Source organism: Schistocerca americana, chromosome 8 (assembly GCF_021461395.2).
Source record: "Schistocerca americana isolate TAMUIC-IGC-003095 chromosome 8, iqSchAmer2.1, whole genome shotgun sequence".
In the NCBI taxonomy this organism is placed as follows: domain Eukaryota; kingdom Metazoa; phylum Arthropoda; class Insecta; order Orthoptera; family Acrididae; genus Schistocerca; species Schistocerca americana.
In genome coordinates, this window is record NC_060126.1 from 200,058,780 (window position 1) to 200,081,555 (window position 22,776).

The 22,776-nt window shown below is 40.1% G+C and overlaps 1 protein-coding gene across 2 annotated transcripts in view; it reads right to left on the bottom strand.

The window, feature by feature from the left end:
• LOC124625818 (palmitoyltransferase app-like) overlaps nt 1–22,776 on the bottom strand; it is a 152,112-nt gene that overhangs the window by 86,783 nt on the left and 42,553 nt on the right. The window contains exons 3-5 of one of the 2 annotated variants that reach the window (XM_047149280.1): nt 13,787–13,942; nt 3,047–3,184; nt 2,792–2,946 (exon numbers count right to left, since the gene is read on the bottom strand). In XM_047149280.1, the coding sequence (XP_047005236.1) occupies nt 2,792–2,946; nt 3,047–3,184; nt 13,787–13,942 (449 nt within the window). Of the gene's footprint in view, nt 1–2,791; nt 2,947–3,046; nt 3,185–13,786; nt 13,946–22,776 lie in introns of both variants that reach the window. The other variant, XM_047149279.1, reaches the window with a different exon arrangement.

Sequence of the window (22,776 nt, forward strand, 5' to 3'; positions counted from 1 at the left end):
TTGCTGTACAATTTTTGCAAATAGAACTGAAGACAGGGTGAAGTTATAATTGCACATGATATACTCTGCCACACATCGAAGATGGTAAACAGAGTTAAAATGTAAACATGGTTATATTCATTATGAAGATAGTAACTGTTCTAAAGAACAGATACCAATTATGACCATGCAGCTTCTCTAGAAAGAAATAATAACTAATCAAAACCCTCAGCTGCCAACAGGTGTTGTTGATATACCTCAATGGGGACAGCTGAAAATGTGTGCCCCGACCAGGACTCGGGCTTGGGATCTCCTGCTTACATGGCAGACGATGTATCCATCTGAGCCACCGAGAGCACAGAGGATAGCGCGACTGCAGCAACTTAGCCCCTGCATGCTTCCCGTGAGACCCACACTCCCAACTGTCCACAACCTACATTCGTAATGTTCCTAAAGGATATTTGCTCATTCACTCACTACTCGCACCAACTAAGGTGACGATTCCCGTAAGAGTTCGGGCAAAGTGTGCGCATTCGCACAGAAGAAGGTCAATGGCCATTAACTGCATGTAGATAGTAACTGTTCTGAAATAAATTTTGCAAAAAAATCACAGCAAATTTTGCAAAAAAATCACAGCAAATTTTGCAAAAAAATAACAGCAAATTTTGCAAAAAAATAACAGCAATTTTTGCAAAAACTAACAGCAATTTTTACAAAAATTAAAAAAGTAAAAAGTAACAGCAATTTTTACAAAAATTAAAAAAGTAAAAAGTAACACCAAATTTTACAAAAAAAGTTGGCAAAAACATTGAATTTTGCAAAAATAGAAGTGAATTTCAAATAACTACAGAATTCGTAAAACACCACCTAATTCAGTAAAAAACCACTGAATTTGAAACAAAAACCTACATTGAAACTTGCATGAAACACCTAATTCGGTAAGAAAACAACACTGAATTTGGAAAACCACCAAATTTAACAAAAACAACCCTGTATTTGGCCTAAAACAGCACCAAAATCTAAAAAGCAATGGAAATCGGCAAAAACACCGAATTTGGCAAAAAACTGAACATGGGGGGGGGGGGGGGGGGACATCGGATTTGGCAATAAACCACATGGAATGTGACGCAATAAATCAAATTTTGCAAAAAATAACACTGAATTTGATTAGAAATAACATCAATTTGGCTGTAAAATAACATGAACACTCTGCGACTCGCAGTTCTTTGAATGCTGCCAACCATTTATCCTACATTTTTCTATATTCCATCAATATTTCAGTTGGCATTAAAAGAGCAATAAAGATCTATCTACTTTAAAACATATTTAAACAACATTAGTGTTTCAAGTTGTACGAGAACAGTGTCTAGCTGCTGCCTTCTTTGATAAATATAAGGGGTGATCAATAAGTTTCCATACAAAGTGCGTATTGTCCAGAATCAGCATGCCACTGGGCAAAATTGCCTGCTGTGAGCATTGAGGCAATCACCCCACTGACGCACCAAGTTGAAGATACCCATTTGGAAAAACACCACGTCCTGCTGAGCGAAAAAGTCCTGCTCCACGTCCCCATCTGACAGGAATTGTTGACCCTTCAAGATTGTAGGTGCGATAATTGCATGGGGAAAGAGGACTACAGGATGGGGGCTCTAGTGTGTCTGACTTGAGTCAGCATAATGTCTAAATTACAACATTTTCTATATGGGGACGTGCACTGTCACGAAGCAGCAGCACCCCTCTACAGTGAACCATTGCACAATGGTGGTTTTCGAGACATGCTGCCTCATACAAATTCTTCACTCTCCGATAGATGCCTAGCGGTGTTTGTGCTTTGGCAACCAAGAAAAGAATATCATCATGTTGGTCCTCCTCAGATGCACTTCGTAATAACGTCATCATAGTTATATTTTTGAATTTACTGCATCCAAGTTGGAAAGACATGAATGCCACACTAATCCCTTGCCTCCATGTTAGTGCTTATATACCTAGTCACATTTGAATTGCACTGTGTTTCATATATGCTGCAGGAATGTACTCAAACAGAAATTTTTTGATCGCCCCTTATATGGTGTAGCATCAGGACCTAATGAATAGCAATAATGTGTAATAGCTGACTGTAGTGTGTTCCTACACACACACACACACACACACACACACACACACACACACACACACACACACACACACACATATCAGCAGTGTTATCAACATGTGGTGTGTATTTTCTAATTCACAAGTAATCTATAAACAATTAAGCATTATAAAAGAAATTTGTGCTCACTACAAAAGTTTCACAGCATAAGAATTAGACATTTAATTATTAAGCATGTTTCTTCCCACTACGGTAGTCTGCAAGAGCACATCTCAGTTTCGTACACTTTTTTTTTTCTTTTCATAATGTAAGGAATAAAAGTTACAACTTACACAACAGTAGAGGCACTTAATCACCAGAAGGCACATAAAGAAGACTAAAAACCTCGCTAGCTTTCAGAAAAATTTTGTTTCAGAACAATAAAAGTGCACACACTTGCACCATCTGTCCTTTGTTGCTGTCTCATGATTGAGTATGTTTGTGTCCTCTGTATCTCTAAAAAGGATTCATCCAAAGGCTAGGAAATTTCTCAATGTAGTTTATAAGCCTTTCAATGACTCAGGAGCCTCTACTATCTTGTGAGTTGTTGTCTTTACTCCTTAGGTTCCTTAAATCATTTTCTTTCCAGCAGATATTCCCATCACCTTATTTAGTTGGCTTTTCTGTCCAAATAAATATACCATTTCACAATTACAATATAAAAATGACAAAACAACTAACGTCTTCATTTGTAGTCTGGTTTGACGTGGCAAGATAAGTGTGAAAGCCCGCTAAGCCAATAACGCTCCACACACTGAAGAAGCAGACGAGGCTTACAATAACACTGGCTGGAGAGTCCTTAACAGCATCAAGGAATGGACGGTCATCCTTTGTAACTGGAAAAGTGGCAAGAAAATCATCAATATACCGTTTTCAAAACTGAAGCTTATCAACAACATTCAAAATGATTCTATATATCTGACAAATTTTACTTACGTAATATTAAATGTGTAATAGCACAAGCAAATATAAAAACGCAGAGAAAAGCCAGTGATACGATGAACATATAGAAGTAGCGATAGTTTCTTTTGCCGACACAGTTTCCAACCCAAGGGCAGTGGTGGTCAAAACGATCTGGCAATAAAAACAAAGAAATGTCAACCACAATACTATTGCCACTAACACAAATAGAAACTGTTCAGTAGTGCAAAGATAAAACTTATTATTTTATTTAGTCACACATTTGTTTCTCCTGCAAGACCAGGATTATCCTTACAGTATCTACTAATACGAAATATGAAAGTCGATACTGGTTAAGAGAAACAATGAAAGAATACATGCATAATAAGACTATCGATGTTATGTTAATAATAGAAGTAGAAGCTGTAGTACCAGTACTGCGAGTTATCATAATGAGAACAATTACAACGTACAAATAACTTGATGCAATAGTCAGATCTATACTGAAGGGACATGATTGTCTACATCTAATAATTATTTAACAAGTAGTAAGTAGTAAGTAGTAGTAGTAGTAGTAGCAGTAATTGTTGATGTTGTTGTTGTTGTTGTTGTTGTTGAAGCAGAGAGGTGTTCATTTACTCTCTTGCTGTTGGAAGCAGGTGTACAAAGGGTAACAACTGTTTCTCCTTAAACAAGCCTTGATAACAAAGCATTCATTAGTTATTTACCCATATTGTGGCACCCATAATTATAACTGTTTATTTTCAATGGATTTAATGATAACTCATATAATGGAATTAATTTTGTATGCTGTTGGATGCCCTTCCTGTCACAGTCTTATTATAAGTGACCGAAGGAAATCATTTACCCTATTAGTAATTGTTTCTATTTCAGAAGCAACAATTATGAGAAATACTCCTCCGTTTCTGCATTCACAACATTCAGAAGAAAGACAATCAGATGGATACCATGTTTTCTTGACATTCAGAATGCTTTCGATGAATTTCTACAATGTTATTTTAAGTCAATAAAGCATGGGAGGGACGGAGGCAGAGAGGGATGGAGGGAGGGAGAGAGGGATGGAGGGAGGGAGAGAGGGAGGGAGGGAGGGAGGGAGGGAGTGTGATGGCGGCAGAGACCAGCGGGGCAGTCGAGACTGGGGTGGAGAGGGGGTAGAAGCAGAAGGGGGTGGAGAGGGTGTAGGAGGAGAGAGGGAAGAAGGGGATGGGGTGGAGAGGGGGTAGAAGGGGATGGGGTGGAGAGGGGGTAGAAGGGGAAGGGGTGGAGAGGGGGGAGAGGGGGTAGAGGGGGTAGGAGGAGGAGGAAGTGTAGGAAACAGGAGAGGGCAGAGAGCACTTTTTCTACTTATGCTACAGAAATACTCTCTTTGTTTTTGTTTTCACAAAAACTTATACAGCTGTAATACCAGCCTGAGGCTTGGTGGATACCTCTACCTCTTGTGTTAGGCCACTAGCCATAGTGACAACTACTTATGCTGCATCAAAAGCTAAGTGCTAGAATATGTGTATCTGTGCTTGAACAAAAGATAGTGCCAACCCAAAAACTGGTCTTGTGCAGATAACCAGCAATATATAGCGTAGATAAAATCCTTGTGACTATATTTTGTCTTTTTGTAGTATTTCAGATTGTTTAAAAATAAAAATTTCAAATCAATTCATAAGGGTTGTATTGTCTATAAACTCTTGATAGTTTTATGAACATAAGAGAATTTTCCTTTCATGGATGAAAAACTTATATGTTAAGCAGAGCTAAGTGTGCTCAGAAAATTTCCTTATTATTTTCTTGAGTTTGGAGGAGGAGAGGAGAAAGAGAGAGAGAGAGAGAGAGAGAGAGAATTAATGTCAAACATGGATGATAACAATTTACTTGTTTCTTCGATGGTAGAAGGATATGCTGTTGAAGATTCCTTACGCAGTACATTTTCAAGATTATGAATGAGAGATGCTTTTGTATATTATGAGCAAAATCTCACAGAAAACAATCTCATCAAAACAACATCATCTGCAATAATTCTTGAACAAGTAATGCTACTAACAGAAGGTCCAAAACACAAGCTTTATACTAAGCAAAGTTTGTAACAAATGAAGAGTTTTTATGAGAAGGCAAAAAAACACTGCTCTGGCTGTAGAAAGTATTTTATTAAAACCACAACTGGTTTCACACAAATTTAAGCACATTCTCAGTTGACATAAATTGTGTCTACAACATTATTTTACACTGTTCTGAAGCCTCTCCCCATCCTTCACATCAGTAATAGATTACAACTCTCTCTCTCTCTCTCTCTCTCTCTCTCTCTCTCTCTCTCTCTAATCGTTTAGTCGGATTCGACTCTTCGTGACCCCTTGAACCAAATCACGCCACTTTTTCCTGTCTTGCACTTTCTCCCGTAGACCTTCCAGGTTGGAACACATTGCTTCTGTGATGCCATCGATCCATCTCATCCTCTGACGTCCTCTTCTTCTAGTTCCTTCAATCTTCCCCAGCATTAATGTTTTTTCCAGCGAGGCATGCCTTCGCACTGTGTGTCCAAAGTAGGTCAGCTTTTGTTTTAACATTAGACCTTCCAGGGAGAAATCTGGTTTAATTTGCTCCAATATTGATCTGCTGGTTCTCTTTGCAGTCCATGGAACTCTAAGTAGTTTCCTCCAACACCACAATTCAAAGGAGTCAATTCTTCGCCGTTCAGCCTTTCTAATGGTCCAGGTCTCACATCCATACATCACAACTGGAAAGACCATAGCCCTCACAATATGGATCTTTGTTGCTAGTGTTATATCTCTGGACATTATAACCTTGTCAAGGTTTGACATCGCCTGTCTACTGAGCAACAGGCGTCTCCGGATTTCATGGCTGCAGTCGCCGTCAGCAGAGATCTGGGAACTGAGATAACTGAATGTGGTCACTACCTCCATGGTGTCTCCTGCTATATCGCACGAATTGGTAGGTGTAGTTGCCATAATTTTCGTTTTCTTCAAATTCAGCATAAGACTGGTCTTTTCACTTTCATCTTTCACCTTCTGTAAGAGTGTTCTCAATTCTTCTTCACTTTCTGCCAACAGGATCGTATCATCCGCGTACCTGAGGTTGTTTACATTTATTCCAGCTATTTTAATTCCTGTTTCTCCTTCATCTAGCCTTGCATTACTCATAACATGTTCTGCATACAGATTGAATAAGTACGGTGACAGTATGCAGCCTTGCCGGACCCCTTTCTGAATCTTTATCCATTTCGTTGTTCCATACATAGTTCTCACCGTGGCTTCTTGGTCAAGGTATAAACTCCGTATCAGATGAATGAGGTGATTTGGTACACCCATGTTTTTCAGTACGTTCCACAATTTGTTGTGATCGACACAGTCAAAGGCTTTGGCATAGTCAATAAAGCAGAGGTACACATCTTTCTGGAATTCTCTCGTTTTTTCCATAATCCACCGAATGTTAGCAATTGATCTCTAGTTCCTCTTCCTTTCCTAAATCCAGCTTGTTCTTCTGGTAGCTCTCGGTCTAGACATTGGCGAAGTCTATTTTGTAAGATTTTCAACATAACTCTGCTAGCATGTGAAATAAGTGTGATTGTTCGGTAATCTGAGCATTCTTTAGAACTTTTCTTCTTTGGAATGGGGATGAATACTGATCTTTTCCAGTCTTCTGGCCACTGCTGCGTGATCCATATTTTTTGACATATTGAGTGCAGCACTTTCACTGCATCCTTTCCAGTGACTTTAAACAATTCTGCAGGTATTTCATCATGTCCACTAGTTTTGTTATCAGCCATATTTTCAAGGGCCCACTGGATTTCGCTCTCCAAAATATCTGGCTCTAGTTCTAAATTAACATTAACATCAGCAGTAGGAGCCCTGTCATGATTACAACTGGCTACCAAGAGAGCATAAAATAATGTTGTAGACAATTTATATCACCTGAGGATGTACATAAATTGGAGTGAAATTGGTTGTAGTTTTAATAAAAAATCTTTCTACAGGCAGAGCCTTGTTTTCTGCCTTCTTATAAAAACATAGACATTTGGCTGTGGTTGCCTACAATACAGAACAAAAACTCATAATTTAATGTGTTAATCAGCACATACTTGATTAATTTTAGATTTAACAATTTAATTATTTGAATTGAATAGAAAAATATCCAAATGATGAGCTAAGTGACACTCAGGAATTACCATTCTACTGAGAGTGGAGCAGCACATCAAAAACTGCCCTCTCTTTAGAGAATTAAAGTAGCTTGGAGTACTTCAAAGTCAATTTTCTAGAGAATTTTTGAGAATTGCATTGACCTGTAGGTATTCAAACATAAAAAACTACAAAAATCAGACTGCCGTATGGCCTCCATGTAAGCCAGCAACAATAAGATACGTGAGACACGCTAAGCACAAGACCAATCACCGAAATGACAGACTTCACGAGTCAGGCATTACCTGCCACAGCAGTAAGGCCAGCCAGTTGCAGCCACAATATCTGTGATATTCTAGTTCAGAAGTGTAGTCTAATGTTGAAAGGTTCACTGTTCTCGACTAACTGCACAGCACTACGGTTCAGTCATGCCTAGATACGACATGCTCCAAAATATAGTCACCTGACGGCCCTGTTAACACAGTGCAATTGCCCTGGATGTGAGCGATGTACACTGAAGTGAAAAACGTCATGGTGTACTTCCTAAAATGGTGTCAGACCTCCTTCGGCCCAGTGTAGTGTAGCAACACGTCAATGGAAGTCCCCTGCAGAAATGTTGCCTCTATAGGTCTCCACAACTGCAAAAGTGTTACCGTTGCAGATTTTGTGCACGAACTGACCTCTCGATTACATCCCATAAATGTCCGACGGTATTCAAGTCGGGCAATCCAGGTGGCCAAATCATTTCCTCGAATTGTTCGGAACATTCTTCAAGCCAGTCGTAAACAATTGCAGCACGGTGACGCAGTGCATGGCCTGGTGGCACAGTGCAATTTCATGAGAACATGAAGTCCATGAATGGCTGCAAATGGTCTCAAAGTAGCTGAACATAATTAATTCCAGTCAATGACCAGTTCGGTTGGACCAGAGGACCCAGCCCATTCCATGTAAACACTGCCCACACCATTACAGAGCCACCATCAGCTTGTACAGTGCCTCGTTGACAACTTGGGTCTATGGCTTCATGGGGTCTGTGCAACACCAACATGCCAAGCTCTTACCAACTAAAATCTGATTATCTGACCAGACCACAGATTTCCAGTCATCTAAGGTCCAACTGATACAGTCACGAGCCCACGAGAGGCACTGCAGGTGATAATGTAATGTTAGCAAAGGCTCTCACGTTGGTCATCTGCTGCCATAGCTCATTAACAGCAAATTTTGTTCGCCACACTGTCCTAACGGAGACATTCGTCACACATCCCACATTGATTTCTGTGGTTATTTCATTTAAGTGTTGCTTGTCTTTACAACTCTATAGCAAACACTGCTACTCTCAGTCTTTAAGTGAAGGGCATTTGCCGCTGTGTTGTCCAAAGTGAGAGGTTATGCCTGAAATTTGGTATTCTTGGCACGTTCTTCAGAATGTGGTTCTTGGAATATTGAGTTCTCTAACAATTTCCACAACGAAATGTCTACACATCTAGCTCCAACTACCATTCTGCGTTCAAAGTCTGTTAATTCCTATCACGTGGCTATAATCACATCAGAAACCTTTTCACATGAATAACCTGAGTACAAATGACAGATCCGCCAATGCATTGCCCTGTTATACCCTGTGTATGTGACAACTGCCATCTATACGTGTGCATACTGCTATCCCATGACTTTTGTCACCTCAGTGTAATCCCAAAACTTCCACTGACAGACCCATAGGAGCTGCTGAAAGAAGATGTTGTGTGGTGGCTACACCTGCAAGTACGCAATGGTTGCAGCTGCTGCTGTACAAGGAGCAGCTGGGAATCTGAAAACCAGCTCAATTCTAGCAGCACCTCTGCTTGCTGACAGATTCACAAGTGCCAGACAAATTCCTGCACTCTACATGGGTATCACACTTGCCAGAAACTCACTGCACCGACTGTCAACAACACATGAACTGTAGTTGAACAAGCTTGCACAAACTGTGGATAGCAGTTCAAAGGTGCAGCTTCAAAGGAGTGGAGGATTTTTATCATACCATTAGAAGCTGCGAGGTATGATATGTTTTTTTTTTTTATTTTTTTTTCAGGTGAAAGCCATACTGTCATTCTACAGCATCCCACTGGCAACTTTGATCTGATGTTGCCCATTCCAAGCAGCCTTGATTCACTACCCAACCAAATGTAAAGGTGTAGTCTAAAGACTACACTGTATAACCTTACTTCTGGCAACATTGTTAACCTGTCGATCACTGTCAGGCATTAGAGAAAGTTGTGAGAAACAAATAGGGCCAACAAGATCCACATGCAGATGTGCAGACTGTGTGTTGGGAGTAACAAAGTTTTGAAACAGTGCCTGTACATGATGTGTCACTCTGCACTTCTGGCAGGGCACACACATTTCGGTCCATGAGCAGCAATCTTTCTGGGGAAAAAAAGTGCTGGGTCACCAGTGCCTTCATAGCACAGATGCTATGCAAGGACTTGATTACACAGCAGTGTAGTTACCTGTGTATGTACTGCTGCAGCCAGCCTGTGGCTTCATCACAGCAAACTGCAAATTCCGACATTTCTTGCAGCAAGTCCTTCAGTTTTGCATTATTGTTCTGTGTCATTTTTAGCTTGTTGAAAGCTATTGGATCAGGTATGGTATAGGCTCAAGACAGTCCATCAGCAACCACTATTTGGCACTACTGATTTGTGAATGTTGGTCGTGAACTATGCAATAAAATTTACACGGTTCAGTTTTAATGGCCAAAATGTGAACATCAGCAGTTGATGGCCTGTGCATAAGGTCAGACTTAGCCTTTGACCATAAATCAAAAACATTTTATGGATACACAGACATCCAGGAGCTCTGTATAAAATGATGGGCTAGAGTACTATTTTTGAGTTGGCTTTTTTGATGAGAAAACCTAAGGATACCCAGGCTCCATTGATGTGCTGCTGCAAAATCACACCCATTGAACATGCTAAAACAGCTGAAAAGGTCTCCAACAGGATGTGTGAGCAGTGCAACTTCTGCAAGACTCATCTGACATTCTCCAAAGTCTTCTGTATGTCTTTAATCCATTAAATGATGTGCAATTATGCACTGTGGTGGCAACTGGGACTTCCTCAACTTTGGCAGTGAGGCAGATAAAATGATAATAGAAGTTTAACTGCACAATTCTCATTCTGTTGTTGGCACTAGATAATTCTCAGGACAGATGTAGTGCTGATATAGCATTTGTATATCAACAAAAATAATCAATTTGTGAAAATATAATGTAATTGGATACATATAAATCTACTCACCAAGCGGCTCCAGGAGCATACACATATAAACATACTTAAATTTGCAAGTGTTCATAGCCAGTGACTACTTCTCCTGGCACAAGAGTTGAAGCGTTAAAGGTAAGGAAGTGGGGTGAAGCAAAAGGACGCTGAGATTTAGGAAATGGGGAGTTCCAAAAAGTTGACCAGGAACCCAGATTAGGTGGGACTTTCCAAAGAGGATAGAAGGAAAGCTTGGTGAGTGGATTTTTTATCTATCCAATTATATTATGATACCATATTTTGCGAGATTATGCTTATTACAAAGTTTAACATGATGAAAAACTTCTCAAAGGTAGCATTTGTGTTATTTTGCACATGACGATGCTACTAATACACATCAGTGTAGGTGAAACAGAGATCTAAGCCCCTTAGCACCTTACCAATAAACCACTGAAAAGTCTGTGCAGCACTGCACAACCCACACAACATGTAGGGTAATTCATTAAGTCAAAACATGTTGTGATGGCTATTTTGTGTCTATCCTCTGTGCTCAATGGGATCTGTTTCTAGATCTTGATGACAACCAGTGTAAGAAAAACTGCATGCCAGAAAGATGACAATTACGTAAAATCCCCAATGTGTCACACCAGGCACTTGGGAACTGTCCGAGCATTCAGTGGTCTATAATTACAGCACAGATACAAGTCAAATGGCTTATTTGCCAACAAATGGCAGCTGTGATGCCTTTGTGCTTTCCAATGGCCGTGCTATGCCTTCCTGAAAGATTGTATCAAACTGCACCTTGGATACCCAGAATCTGTTTCAACAACTATGCTGCCACAACAGCCAGAGACAGCAGCCATGAGTGCATGAGATTTGCTACTGTTCAATGTGTGAATACCTTCTACTTCAGAAGAAGACCTTTGGCCGAAAGATAAAATGTATAGTAGTCTTTCTGTTGTGCCTATCTGTGGCTCAAATGTCTCCTCTATATAGTGAGTAGCAATCTAGCCTTTTCATAATAGTGCTGTTCTCCATATCCACCAGATGATTTCGAATCTGATTTGTCATAGATTTCTTCTGTGGCAACTTCGAGTAATCTCTGTAATTGTCTTTCATTTTCTTCATGTGCACACATATTGTTGATTGAGTTGTTAGCCTATAATGACAGAAAGTAAACTGACTCCAAGACTTTTATTTTTCTTGGAAAGCAATTACAATAACTGTAATAGATAACAATGGGTTCACTTAATACCGGGTGATCAAAAAGCCAGTACAAATTTGAAAACTTAATAAACCATGGAATAATGTAGATAGAGAGGTAAAAATTGACACACATGCTTGGAATGACATGGGGTTTTATTAGAATCAACCACATTGCTAGACGCATGAAAGATCTCTTGCGCGCGTCGTTTGGTGATGATCGTGTGCTCAGCCGCCACTTTCGTCATGCTTGGCCTCCCAGGTCCCCAGACTTCAGTCCGTGCGATTATTGGCTTTGGGGTTACCTGAAGTTGCAAGTTTATCGTGATCGACTGACATCTCTAGGGATGCTGAAAGACAACATCCAACGCCAATGCCTCACCATAACTCCGTACATGCTTTACAGTGCTGTTCACAACATTATTCCTCGACTACAGCTATTGTTGAGGAATGATGGTGGACATATTGAGCATTTCCTGTAAAGAACATCATCTTTGCTTTGTCTTACTTTGTTATGCTAATTATTGCTATTCTGATCAGATGAAGCGCCATCTGTCGGACATTTTTTGAACTTTTGTATTTTTTTGGTTCTAATAAAACCCCATACCATTCCAAGCATGTGTGTCAATTTGTACCTCTCTGTCTACATTATTCCGTCATTTATTAAGTTTTCAAATTTATACTGACTTTTTGATCACCCGGTATAACATGAAATGCAATGAAAATGAAATGCCTGTAAAATTTAAAAAATTGACGCTCAGTATTATTTTGATTTTTGTTACACTAGGACTGGTCCGAGGTGTCTCCAACACCCCAGTGTATGAGACAATTTATTAATAATGGTAACTAGAATTTAATGTTTTATAATTTAATTATTCACATAACTGTTACAAAGCTAACAAGAGATTTAGAAAATTATGAAAGTTTAATCTAATAATACGGGCAGTTTTTAAAGTCTGGGGTGTCCCCACCACCCCACACCTGTACCAAAGGGTTAAGCTAGCAGAGGGAGAAGACAACATATGTTGTTCCTTTAACCATTGCTGTCCTGCAGATATTTTGTATCGGCCCATTCTTTCATGGTGAATGCAGTAAATTTAATTCCTCTATGATGAGCAGTGTTGTATATCCCTTGTCTCCTGGTAAATGAGCACGGCTGCACTACGTCTCTATTCATATGAAAGCCTCTTCTTTATAGAACTGCTTCATGAAGCCGCACAATATATTACTGCCACACTCAAATAATTGTATACTTTGATGGGGATTTCATCCAGCTTTGATTCTCTTCAGCACTGTTAACCCTTCCTATTATCAATCCCATATTATGGTCCATTGGCACCACTTTTTCTGAGAAGGTTCTTTGGTTTTCTTCATTCAGAAGTTTCTCAAAGTAATATTTTCAATGTCCTTCAACCCCATCATCATCTTTGAACAGAGATCCTGTGAAATGTGAGTAAATCCTTGTCCCTGGTCTACACTATTCCAAAAAAGGCGTGTGTTGCTTTTGTCTCCAGTTTTTCACAGCTTTCATTCAAGGCAGCTGCATTCACTTTTCTCATTGCTCTTTTTTGCATTTTGTTAACCGCCTCGTGCAACTGTTGGTCCTTGGCTGCATCAGTTTCACCCTACCTCTTCCTGGCATTTCTGTTTTTTTGTCAGCCTCCTGTATTTTACCATTCTGCCAACAGGTTTTTTTTTAATCAACAGCACAACCTCTCCCTGAGGTTTCTGCCAACACTTCTTACGCACACTTTTAATGACACCTATTTTTACCTTTCACTATTTTTGTAACTCCCCAAGAAGTTGTATTTTGATTAACACCTTTCCCTTGGTGCTACCTCTACTATTTATATAATTTAGCCTGTGTGCATTCTCAGTAAACTAGAATTAAATAGTCTGCAACAGAAGTTTCATAAATCAGTTCTATAACTGACAGTTATTAACATTTCAAGAATGTTCTTTTGAAGGGATTTTTAAGAACATACAAATGTCTCAGCTACCACTCCTAGCATACATTCCAGAGAGCACTGTCCATGAAAATGCTACATAATAAATTCACTGGGTGAATTCGTGGTGCTTGCTCTTTATGCTATAATTAAGTTACTTACAGCCACTGAACACACCATACAAATAATACTTTAATAAGTATTTTGCATGCTTATTTAATAGACAAAAATCACAAGCATACATACCAACACAATTATCACACAAGCTGCAATGCGAAGCTCTTGGTGGCCGAAATATTTTGCACGTGAAACAATATTTCAACTTCACTGTCTGTCCTCGTACGAGAACTTCCTTTGTCCTTGGTGGTGGTCGATATGTGGGAGAGTTTGCACTGTTGGGAACTTCTGGCAAAGAAAACATAGCATTAAAGCCATTTCAATACATTAATAATAATAATAATAATAATAATAATAATAATAATAATAATAATAACCTACATTATGAACAGGTAGACAACTTAAGAAAATTCTTTCTAGAATGAGCAGAAACTAGCAAAATACACAAAGCAATCACTTATATAAATACATCGGCTACACCACTGCAATTTCATAACCACTTCTACAACCCTCTAGATCACATAACATCAACAGATACGAAGAAAGTAAATTGGAAAAAGAAAACACTACATGGCAAGCACCCGTATCATCTAACACAGCCACACATCGATCAAGACGCATCCAACACATGGCTAAGAAAAGGCAACATACACAGTGAGACGGAAGGATACATGATTGCAATACAGGATCAAACAATAAACACCAGATATTACAGCAAGCATATTATTAAAGATCCCAATACCACAACAGATAAATGCAGACTTTGCAAACAACAAATAGAAACAGTAGATCACATCACAAGTGGATGTACAATACTAGCACATACAGATACCCCAGAAGACATGACAATGTAGCAAAAATAATACACCAACAGCTTGCCTTACAACATAAACTTATAAAGCAACACGTTCCCACATACAAGTATGCACCACAAAATGTACTGGAGAATGATGAATACAAATTATACTGGAACAGAACCATTATAACAGATAAAACAACACCACATAACAAACCTGACGTCATACTCACCAATAAAAATAAGAGATTAACACAACTAATCGAAATATCCATACCAAATACAACAAATATACAAAAGAAAACAGGAGAAAAAATTGAAAAATACATCCAACTGGCTGAGGAAGTCAAGGACATGTGGCATCAGGATAAAGTTGACATTATACCAATTATACTATCAACTACAGGAGTCGATACCACACAATATCCACCAGTACATCAATGCAATACAGCTACATCCAAACTCATATATACAAGTACAGAAATCCGTAATTATTGATACATGTTCAATCACCCGAAAGTTCCTAAATGCAATATAACATATACTGTACAGTTAAAAGGAAGTCAAGCTTGATCAAGGTCCGCGTCACTATCCATTTTTGACCAGACATAACGTCTGAGAAAAGAAAGAAATAATAATAATAATAATAGATTATATAATGGTAAGACAGAGATTTAGGAACCAGGTTTTAAACTGTAAGACATTTCCAGGGCAGATGTGGACTCTGACCACAATCTATTGGTTATGAACTGTAGATTAAAACTGAAGAAACTGCAAAAAGGTGGGAATTTCAGGAGATGGGATCTGGATAAACTGACTAAACCAGAGGTTGTACAGAGTTTCAGGGAGAGCATAAGGGAACAATTGACAGGAATGGGGGAAAGAAATACAGTAGAAGAAGAATGGGTAGCTTTGAGGAATGAAATAGTGAAGGCAGCAGAGGATCAAGTAGGTAAAAAGATGAGGGCTAGTAGAAATCCATGGGTAACAGAAGAGATACTGAATTTAATTGATGAAAAGAGAAAATACAAAAATGCAGTAAATGAGGCAGGCAAAAAGGAATACAAACATCTCAAAAATGAGATTGACAGGAAGTGCAAAATGGCTAAGCAGTAATGGCTAGAGGACAAATGTAAGGATGTAGAGGCTTATCTCACTAGGGGTAAGATAGATACTGCCTACAGGAAAATTAAAGAGACCTTTGGAGAAAAGGGAACCACTTGCATGAATATCACGAGCTCAGATGGAAATCCAGTTCTAAGCAAAGAAGGGAAAGCAGAATTGTGGAAGAAGTATATAGAGGGTCTATACAGGGGCGATGTTCTTGAGGACAATATAATGGAAATGGAAGAGGAGGTAGATGAAGATGAAATGGGAGATATGATATTGCGTGAAGAGTTTGACAGAGCACTGAAAGACCTAAGTCGAAACAAGGCCCCAGGAGTAGACATCATTCCATTAGAACTACTGACAGCCTTGGGAGAGCCAGTCCTGACAAAACTCTACCATCTGATGAGCAAGATGTATGAGACCAGCGAAATTCTCTCAGACTTCAAGAAGAATATAATAATTCCAATCCCAAAGAAAGCAAGTGTTGACAGATGTGAAAATTATCGAACTATCAGTTTAATAAGCCACAGCTGCAAAATACTAACACGAATTCTTCACAGACAAATGGAAAAACTGGTAGAAGCCGACCTCGGGGAAGATCAGTTTGGATTCTGTAGAAATGTTGGAACAAGTGAGGCAATACTGACCCTACGACTTATCTTAGAAGAAAGATTACGGAAAGGCAAACCTACGTTTCTAGCATTTTTAGACTTAGAGAAGGCTTTTGGCAATATTGTCTGGAATACTCTCTTCCAAACTCTAAATGTGGCAGGGGTAAAATACATGGAGCGAAAGGCTATTTACAATTTGTACAGAAAGCAGATGACAGTTATAAGAGTCGAGGGACATGAAAGGGAAGCAGTGGTTGGGAAGGGAGTGAGACAGGGTTGTAGCCTATCCCCAATGCTATTCAATCTGTATATTGAGCAAGCAGTAAAGGAAACAATAGAAAAATTGGGAGGTAGAATTAAAATCAATGGAGAAGGAATAAAAACTTCAAGGTTCGCTGATGACATTGTAATTCTGTCAGAGACAGCAAAGGACCTGGAAGAGCAGTTGAACGGAATGGACAGTGTCTTGAAAGGAGGATATAAGATGAACATCAACAAAAGCAAAACGAGGATAATGGAATGTAGTCGAATTAAGTCAGGTGATGCTGAGGGAATTAGATTAGGAAATGAGACACTTAAAGTAGTAAAGGTGTTTTGCTATTTGGGGAGCAAAATAATTGATGATGGTCGAAGTAGAGAGGACATAAAATGTAGACTGGCAATGGCAAGGAAAGTGTTTCTGAAGAAGAGAAATTTGTTAACACCGTGTATTGATTTAAGTGTCAGGAAATCATTTCTGAAAGTATTTGTATGGAGTGTAGCCATGTATGGAAGTGAAACATGGACGATAAATAGTTGGACAAGAAGAGAATAGAAGCTTTCGAAATGCGGTGCTACAGAAGAATGCTGAAGATTAGATGGGTAGATCACATAACTAATGAGGAGGTATTGAACAGAATTGGGGAGAAGAGGAGTTTGTGGCACAACTTGACTAGAAGAAGGGATCGGTTGGTAGGACATGTTCTAAGGCATCAAGGGATCACAAATTTAGTACTGGATGGCAGCGTGGAGGGTAAAAATCGTAGAGGGAGACCAAGAGATGAATACACTAAGCAGATTCAGCAGTATGTAGGCTGCAACAGGTACTAGGAGATGAAGAAGCTTGCACAGGATAGATTAGCATGGAGAGCTGCATCAAACCAGTCTCAGGACTGAAGACCACAACAACAACAACAACATTTTAACTACTACTGATAATGGTTGAATTTAGAAGTAATTTAAAACTATGTCAATTCAATAATAATGATACTAAAATATCTTATATGATAAAAATAAAATTTTTCAGATGAAACAACAATGGTTGGATGTGAGTTCTGTAGGGAGGAGGAAAGGAAGGGATGGGGAGTAAAAGGAAGAACAGCAAATCAGTATAATCTAACACACAATTATATGTGGAGCACCAGACCTAAAGCTTGAAAAAGAATGAGTCATTGTACTCATTAGTATAAAATTGATGATGCAAGTATTATCATCAAGCCTAATGCACTAACTTCAACAAATTGGAATGTAAATATTATTGCATGAAAATCAATAAGTGAATTTCTGCAAATGGACTCTCAATGAAATGAGATAAAAAAACATAAGGCCTATATGCATTTCAGTATTGCACACAGCCTGATCATACCATTAGAAATAATGTACGTGGGTAAATCAATAAATCGAACTATGTTTTAAATTCTGGTATGTCTGTATTGGTAAGAAAGTGAAATGGAAGGCATGTCATAGACCTTCTTAAAAGTCTAGCCCTTCAATTTTTACATTACAGATACCAGAGTTTGGAGATGAAAATGTCAAAATGTTGACATACTTTCCTGTTTACATTCACTACAGTCTCATGACATCATATTCTGGGACAAATCATCACCGAGGAAAGAAGGGTTTGTTGCACAGAAGTGTGTAATTATGATAAAAGGTGGTGTCTACTCCAGAAACCCTCTCAGACAGCACCAAACATTTGGTCGTACTGACAACAGCACCTTAGTGCTATCAATAATCAATCAATTTGAAAATAACAGTAACATAGACAAATATAACACTAGAAGATGGCACTATTTACACTATTACTCAGTTTTGACATGGCACACGAAGATATGAGATATTAAACCACAAAAGTCTGAGACAACAAATCTTATGGGTCATGTAAATGGGCAGCATTTTGCCATATTAGCCAAATGCTTGACATTGTCTTTGACATGCTCTTATTTTCCAGGATAGTGAGCACCTAGTTATGAACGCAGGAATAAATAGTGCAAATTTATCAACAATATTTTACAGTATGTTTGGAATCCATACAGTGAGCACAATCCAGACCACAACTCACAACTCCTTATTAAGATAATGGGTTATAAAATGAAATACTCTGGATCACAAACAATTCACGACCTGACTGGAAACAAAAAATACACCTTGTCTCAATCAAAGCAAGGAAACCTCAGAACAGACGCAGCTTACACGATTCTGAGAAATACAGGCCACAGACCATTTAAAAAATGACAGAGCAAACTATGACAGTTTCAAATTTGTACTTAAAAATGTGACAGAATAGCACAACAAAGTTACAGCTGAGAGATGTCTATGAGAGCCCAAATTCAAAATTATGTGTAGAGTCAAAATTTACTTCCATATTGTCATAGAAGGAAGCTAAAGTCTTGGGTGTACTGAGGTTCATCATCACATCCTGGAAATGCATTGGGTGCAGACAGTGCCATTTCTAGCCACTATGGAATGTATGCCATCATTTTAAGAAGTTACCATAAGCAACAAACTACAGTATTCTTACAAGATGAGAGCTTATATGCACTTAAAGTCTAACAATCACATAGTTATCAGACAATTTTCAACATTACTGCTTATGCCACACCGTCTTGTCATTACTTAATCACAAAGTAATGTACATGACTGTCTTTTTCCATGATTAAACTATTTGCTAATTTAATTCAGGTGCTCAATTCTTATAAAACTGTTTTATTTATTAGTTACAACCCACTTAAGCAGCTCTCAACTAGCATGAATTTCATTCAGAGACTTGTGAGCAATTTTCATTTGGCACTGCTTTTGGTTGCTACTCAATGAATTAGGGACAAATTTTGGTGCTAAGTGTTTCTGGAGAAGTGGAGTCCAAATCCCTATGTACCCATCCACATTTAAATTTTACCTAGTTTCCATTAATTTCAGGATAGTTCTTATGTAGATGATCCAGCTAAGTTCATTCCTTTCCTTCTCTCATTCTGAGGTTGTGGTCTGTCTCAGGGGACCTTGTTGCAGGTGTGGTGTGTAACCCTAACCTTCCTACCTTCCTACCTTCTTACTTACTGAATGATCAAAACAAGAGAGGTGTTGTTCGGAAGCAAAGCAGGCCCAAAATGGACACAAAGCTTCACATGAAGCCAAGGGGGAGGGGAGAGATGTCTATGAGAGTCCAAATAGTATAGCAAGAAACATGGGATGAAGCTTTCAAAGCAGAATATGAAAGCGAACTCCAAGAAGTAGCAGAACTTGCCTCAAATTGGCATTCAAGGGAGTTACCAAAAAAGGAAGCATAAGACGAGTGACTGGACACACAGCACCATCAGCAAGCTTTTTCGCACAGGATAATACCACACTGCAATGGTTGATGCAATTTGGCAGCTTCTGCGTACAGATTCTGAACTGGCGGATCCTGTGAAGATAGACCTTGTTAAGATGACATAAAATTGATCATTGTGCAGATAAATATACTTTACATCTATAGTACAGCTTCACTGAACCAATTATCAACAAAAATGACCATCTGGCCACTCCGCATGAGGTATCACTTACAATGAAAAGGACATTCAAAGAATGGAAGCAGTGTGCTGCCAGGTACAGTATACAGGAGGAGCTACACAGTTTTCTATTAAGAGTTAACCCACAAGAATTTTGTGGTTTTGATGAATGGAAGAGTAGTGTGGTTGAGGTCAAAGGGTGGTGGAAGGAAATCCTTTTGCCACCAGAAATTCATAGACGTGTTTTCCTCAGTGAAAATGTGGATGTCTTAGCCTACACTCCCACAAGCAGAGGTGGTTGCAAGAGTGCTAAAATCATCTCTCAAGTAACCAGACTTGCTTAGAGCTGCAATAGACCACAAGATCATCTATCAACAAAGAGCCTGACATGCGCGGTGAGTGACAGTCGATAAGGGGTTGATTGCTCTAGCAATAAGGCCACAATTAGCACTGAGTCCTATGGTGCACTGTCCTCTTGAATACACTGAAAGTCTGGTCTTCCAAAAACTCTCAAATAAAGAGGAGCAGGTGGTATCATAACCCCCACCTGTGCAGTGTATGGGGGAATCCCATCCTCCAGCAAGCACCACAGGTATTTTACAAATAAAAAAACACAGGTAAACTCTGGCACTTCTGCACAAAGCAGTCTGTGAGCAAGTGACAGCCTCCCTGTACCCACTGCGCTAAGGTATGGATGGTATGCAGCACACAGAGGCTTTGAAGGGTTCTGAGAGTGTTTGAGCAGATGATGAAATTGAAAATCCTGTGTCACTGGATGTATTGCATGGCCTAATACAGGGCAAAGAGCTCTGCTGTAAATACTAAGCAATGTTCCAGAAGGAAATACCAAAAAACTTCGGGATCAATGATGTATATACACCCAAAACCATGGTCAGTCCAAGAGCCATCAGTGTACACTATTGTGAAATTCCATGTGAAGGTCGTGAAACTGAAGGCTGGGTTAGTGTTCTTAGTAAGCAAATGAATGCCAAGGTGAACACGGGCTGCCGCATGAAGCCAAGGTGGTGAAGGGTTCACACCAACTGGGAAAGTTGCTCCCTGCTGCCGTTGGACAAGCAGCTGCCAGCAGCAAGTCGTACACTCTTAGCTGACTTATTTGTTACATAGTTTAATTCTTAATTTCTTTCCGTGTTTTTGGGTACTTGCATTGTTTAATTCATAAATTTCGGGCGTATTACAGTATTTGAGAGTTGTAGCATCGCCGTTTTAGTACCTGAATACTGTAAAATCGCGTAGTCTCCTCCTGCCGCTGAGCAGTGTGTCAACAGTGCGCAAGCAGCAGCATTACTGCATTTACTAGGCAATCTTGTATTTTAATAACCGTTTAAATTTTGTGTCGAATTGTTTGTGCTCTCTGTAGATTAGTTCAGACGTTCTTTGCACAACAGTTTTTAGCACGGATAGGGACTGCAACTGCTGTGTTCGGATGCAGGCTGATTTGGCATCCCTTCGCTCCCAGCTTCAGGCAGTGTTGGCTTCGGTCACACAGCTTGAGGCTGTTGCCAATGGGCATCACTGTGGGGGTCCGGATGGGGGTTTGTCGGGGACGGCCAGCTCGTCCCACGCATCCCCCGATCGGACTACGGCTGTGGCTGCCCGGGATACTGCCCACATTGAGGCTGACCCCTCACCCATGGTAGAGTGGGAGGTCGTCTCGAGGTGTGGCAGGGGGCGAAAGACATTCCGGAGGGCTGAACGGAAGGCCTCTCCAGTTTGTCTGACGAACTGGTTTCAGGCTCTGTCTCCGGATGATACTGATCTTCGGCCGGACATGGCTGCTTGTCCTGTTCCAGAGGTTGCCCATCAGTCTGCAAGATCCGGGCGGTCGCAGAGGGTGGGTTTACTGGTAGTTGGGAGCTCCAACGTCAGGCACATAATGAGGCCCCTTAGGGATATGGCAGCAAGAGAGGGGAAGAAAACCAATGTGCACTCCGTGTACAAACTGGGGGGAGTCATTCCAGATGTGGAATGGGTCCTTCCGGATGCCATGAAGGGTACAGGGTGCGCCCATCTGCAAGTGGTCGCTCATGTCGGCACCAATGACATGTGTCGCTATGGATCGGAAGAAATCCTCTCTGGTTTCCGGCGGCTATCTGATTTGGTGAAGACTGCCAGTCTCGCTAGCGAGATGAAAGCAGAGCTCACCATCTGCAGCATCGTCGACAGGACTGACTGCGGACCTTTGGTACAGAGCCGAGTGGAGGGTCTGAATCAGAGGCTGAGACGGTTCCACGACCGTGTGGCCTGCAGATTCCTCGACTTGCGCCATAGGGTGGTGAGGTTTCGGATTCTGCTGGATAGTCCACTACAAGCAGCAGGCGGCTACACAGGTAGCAGTGGTTGTGTGGCGTGGACTGGGCGGTTTTTTAGGTTAGATGGCCTCGGGCAAGTACAGAAAGGGCAACAGCCTCAAAGGGTGCGGGGGCTAAGTCAGGACATGTGGGGACCAAGCAGCAATCGGTATTGTAATTGTAAACTGTCGAAGCTGCATTGGTAAAGTACTGGAACTTCAAGCGCTGATAGAAAGCACCGAAGCTGAAATCGTTTTAGGTACGGAAAGCTGGCTGAAGCCAGAGATAAATTCTCCCGAAATTTTTACAAAGGCACAGACGGTGTTTAGAAAGGATAGATTGCATGCAACCGGTGGTGGCGTTTGTCGCTGTTAGTGGTAGTTTATCCTTTAGTGAAGTAGAAGTGGATAGTTCCTGTGAAGTATTATGGGTGGAGGTTACACTCAACAACCGAGCTAGGTTAATAATTGGCTCCTTTTACCGACCTCCCAACTCCACAGCATTAGTGGCAGAACAACTGAGAGAAAATCTGGAATACATTTCACAT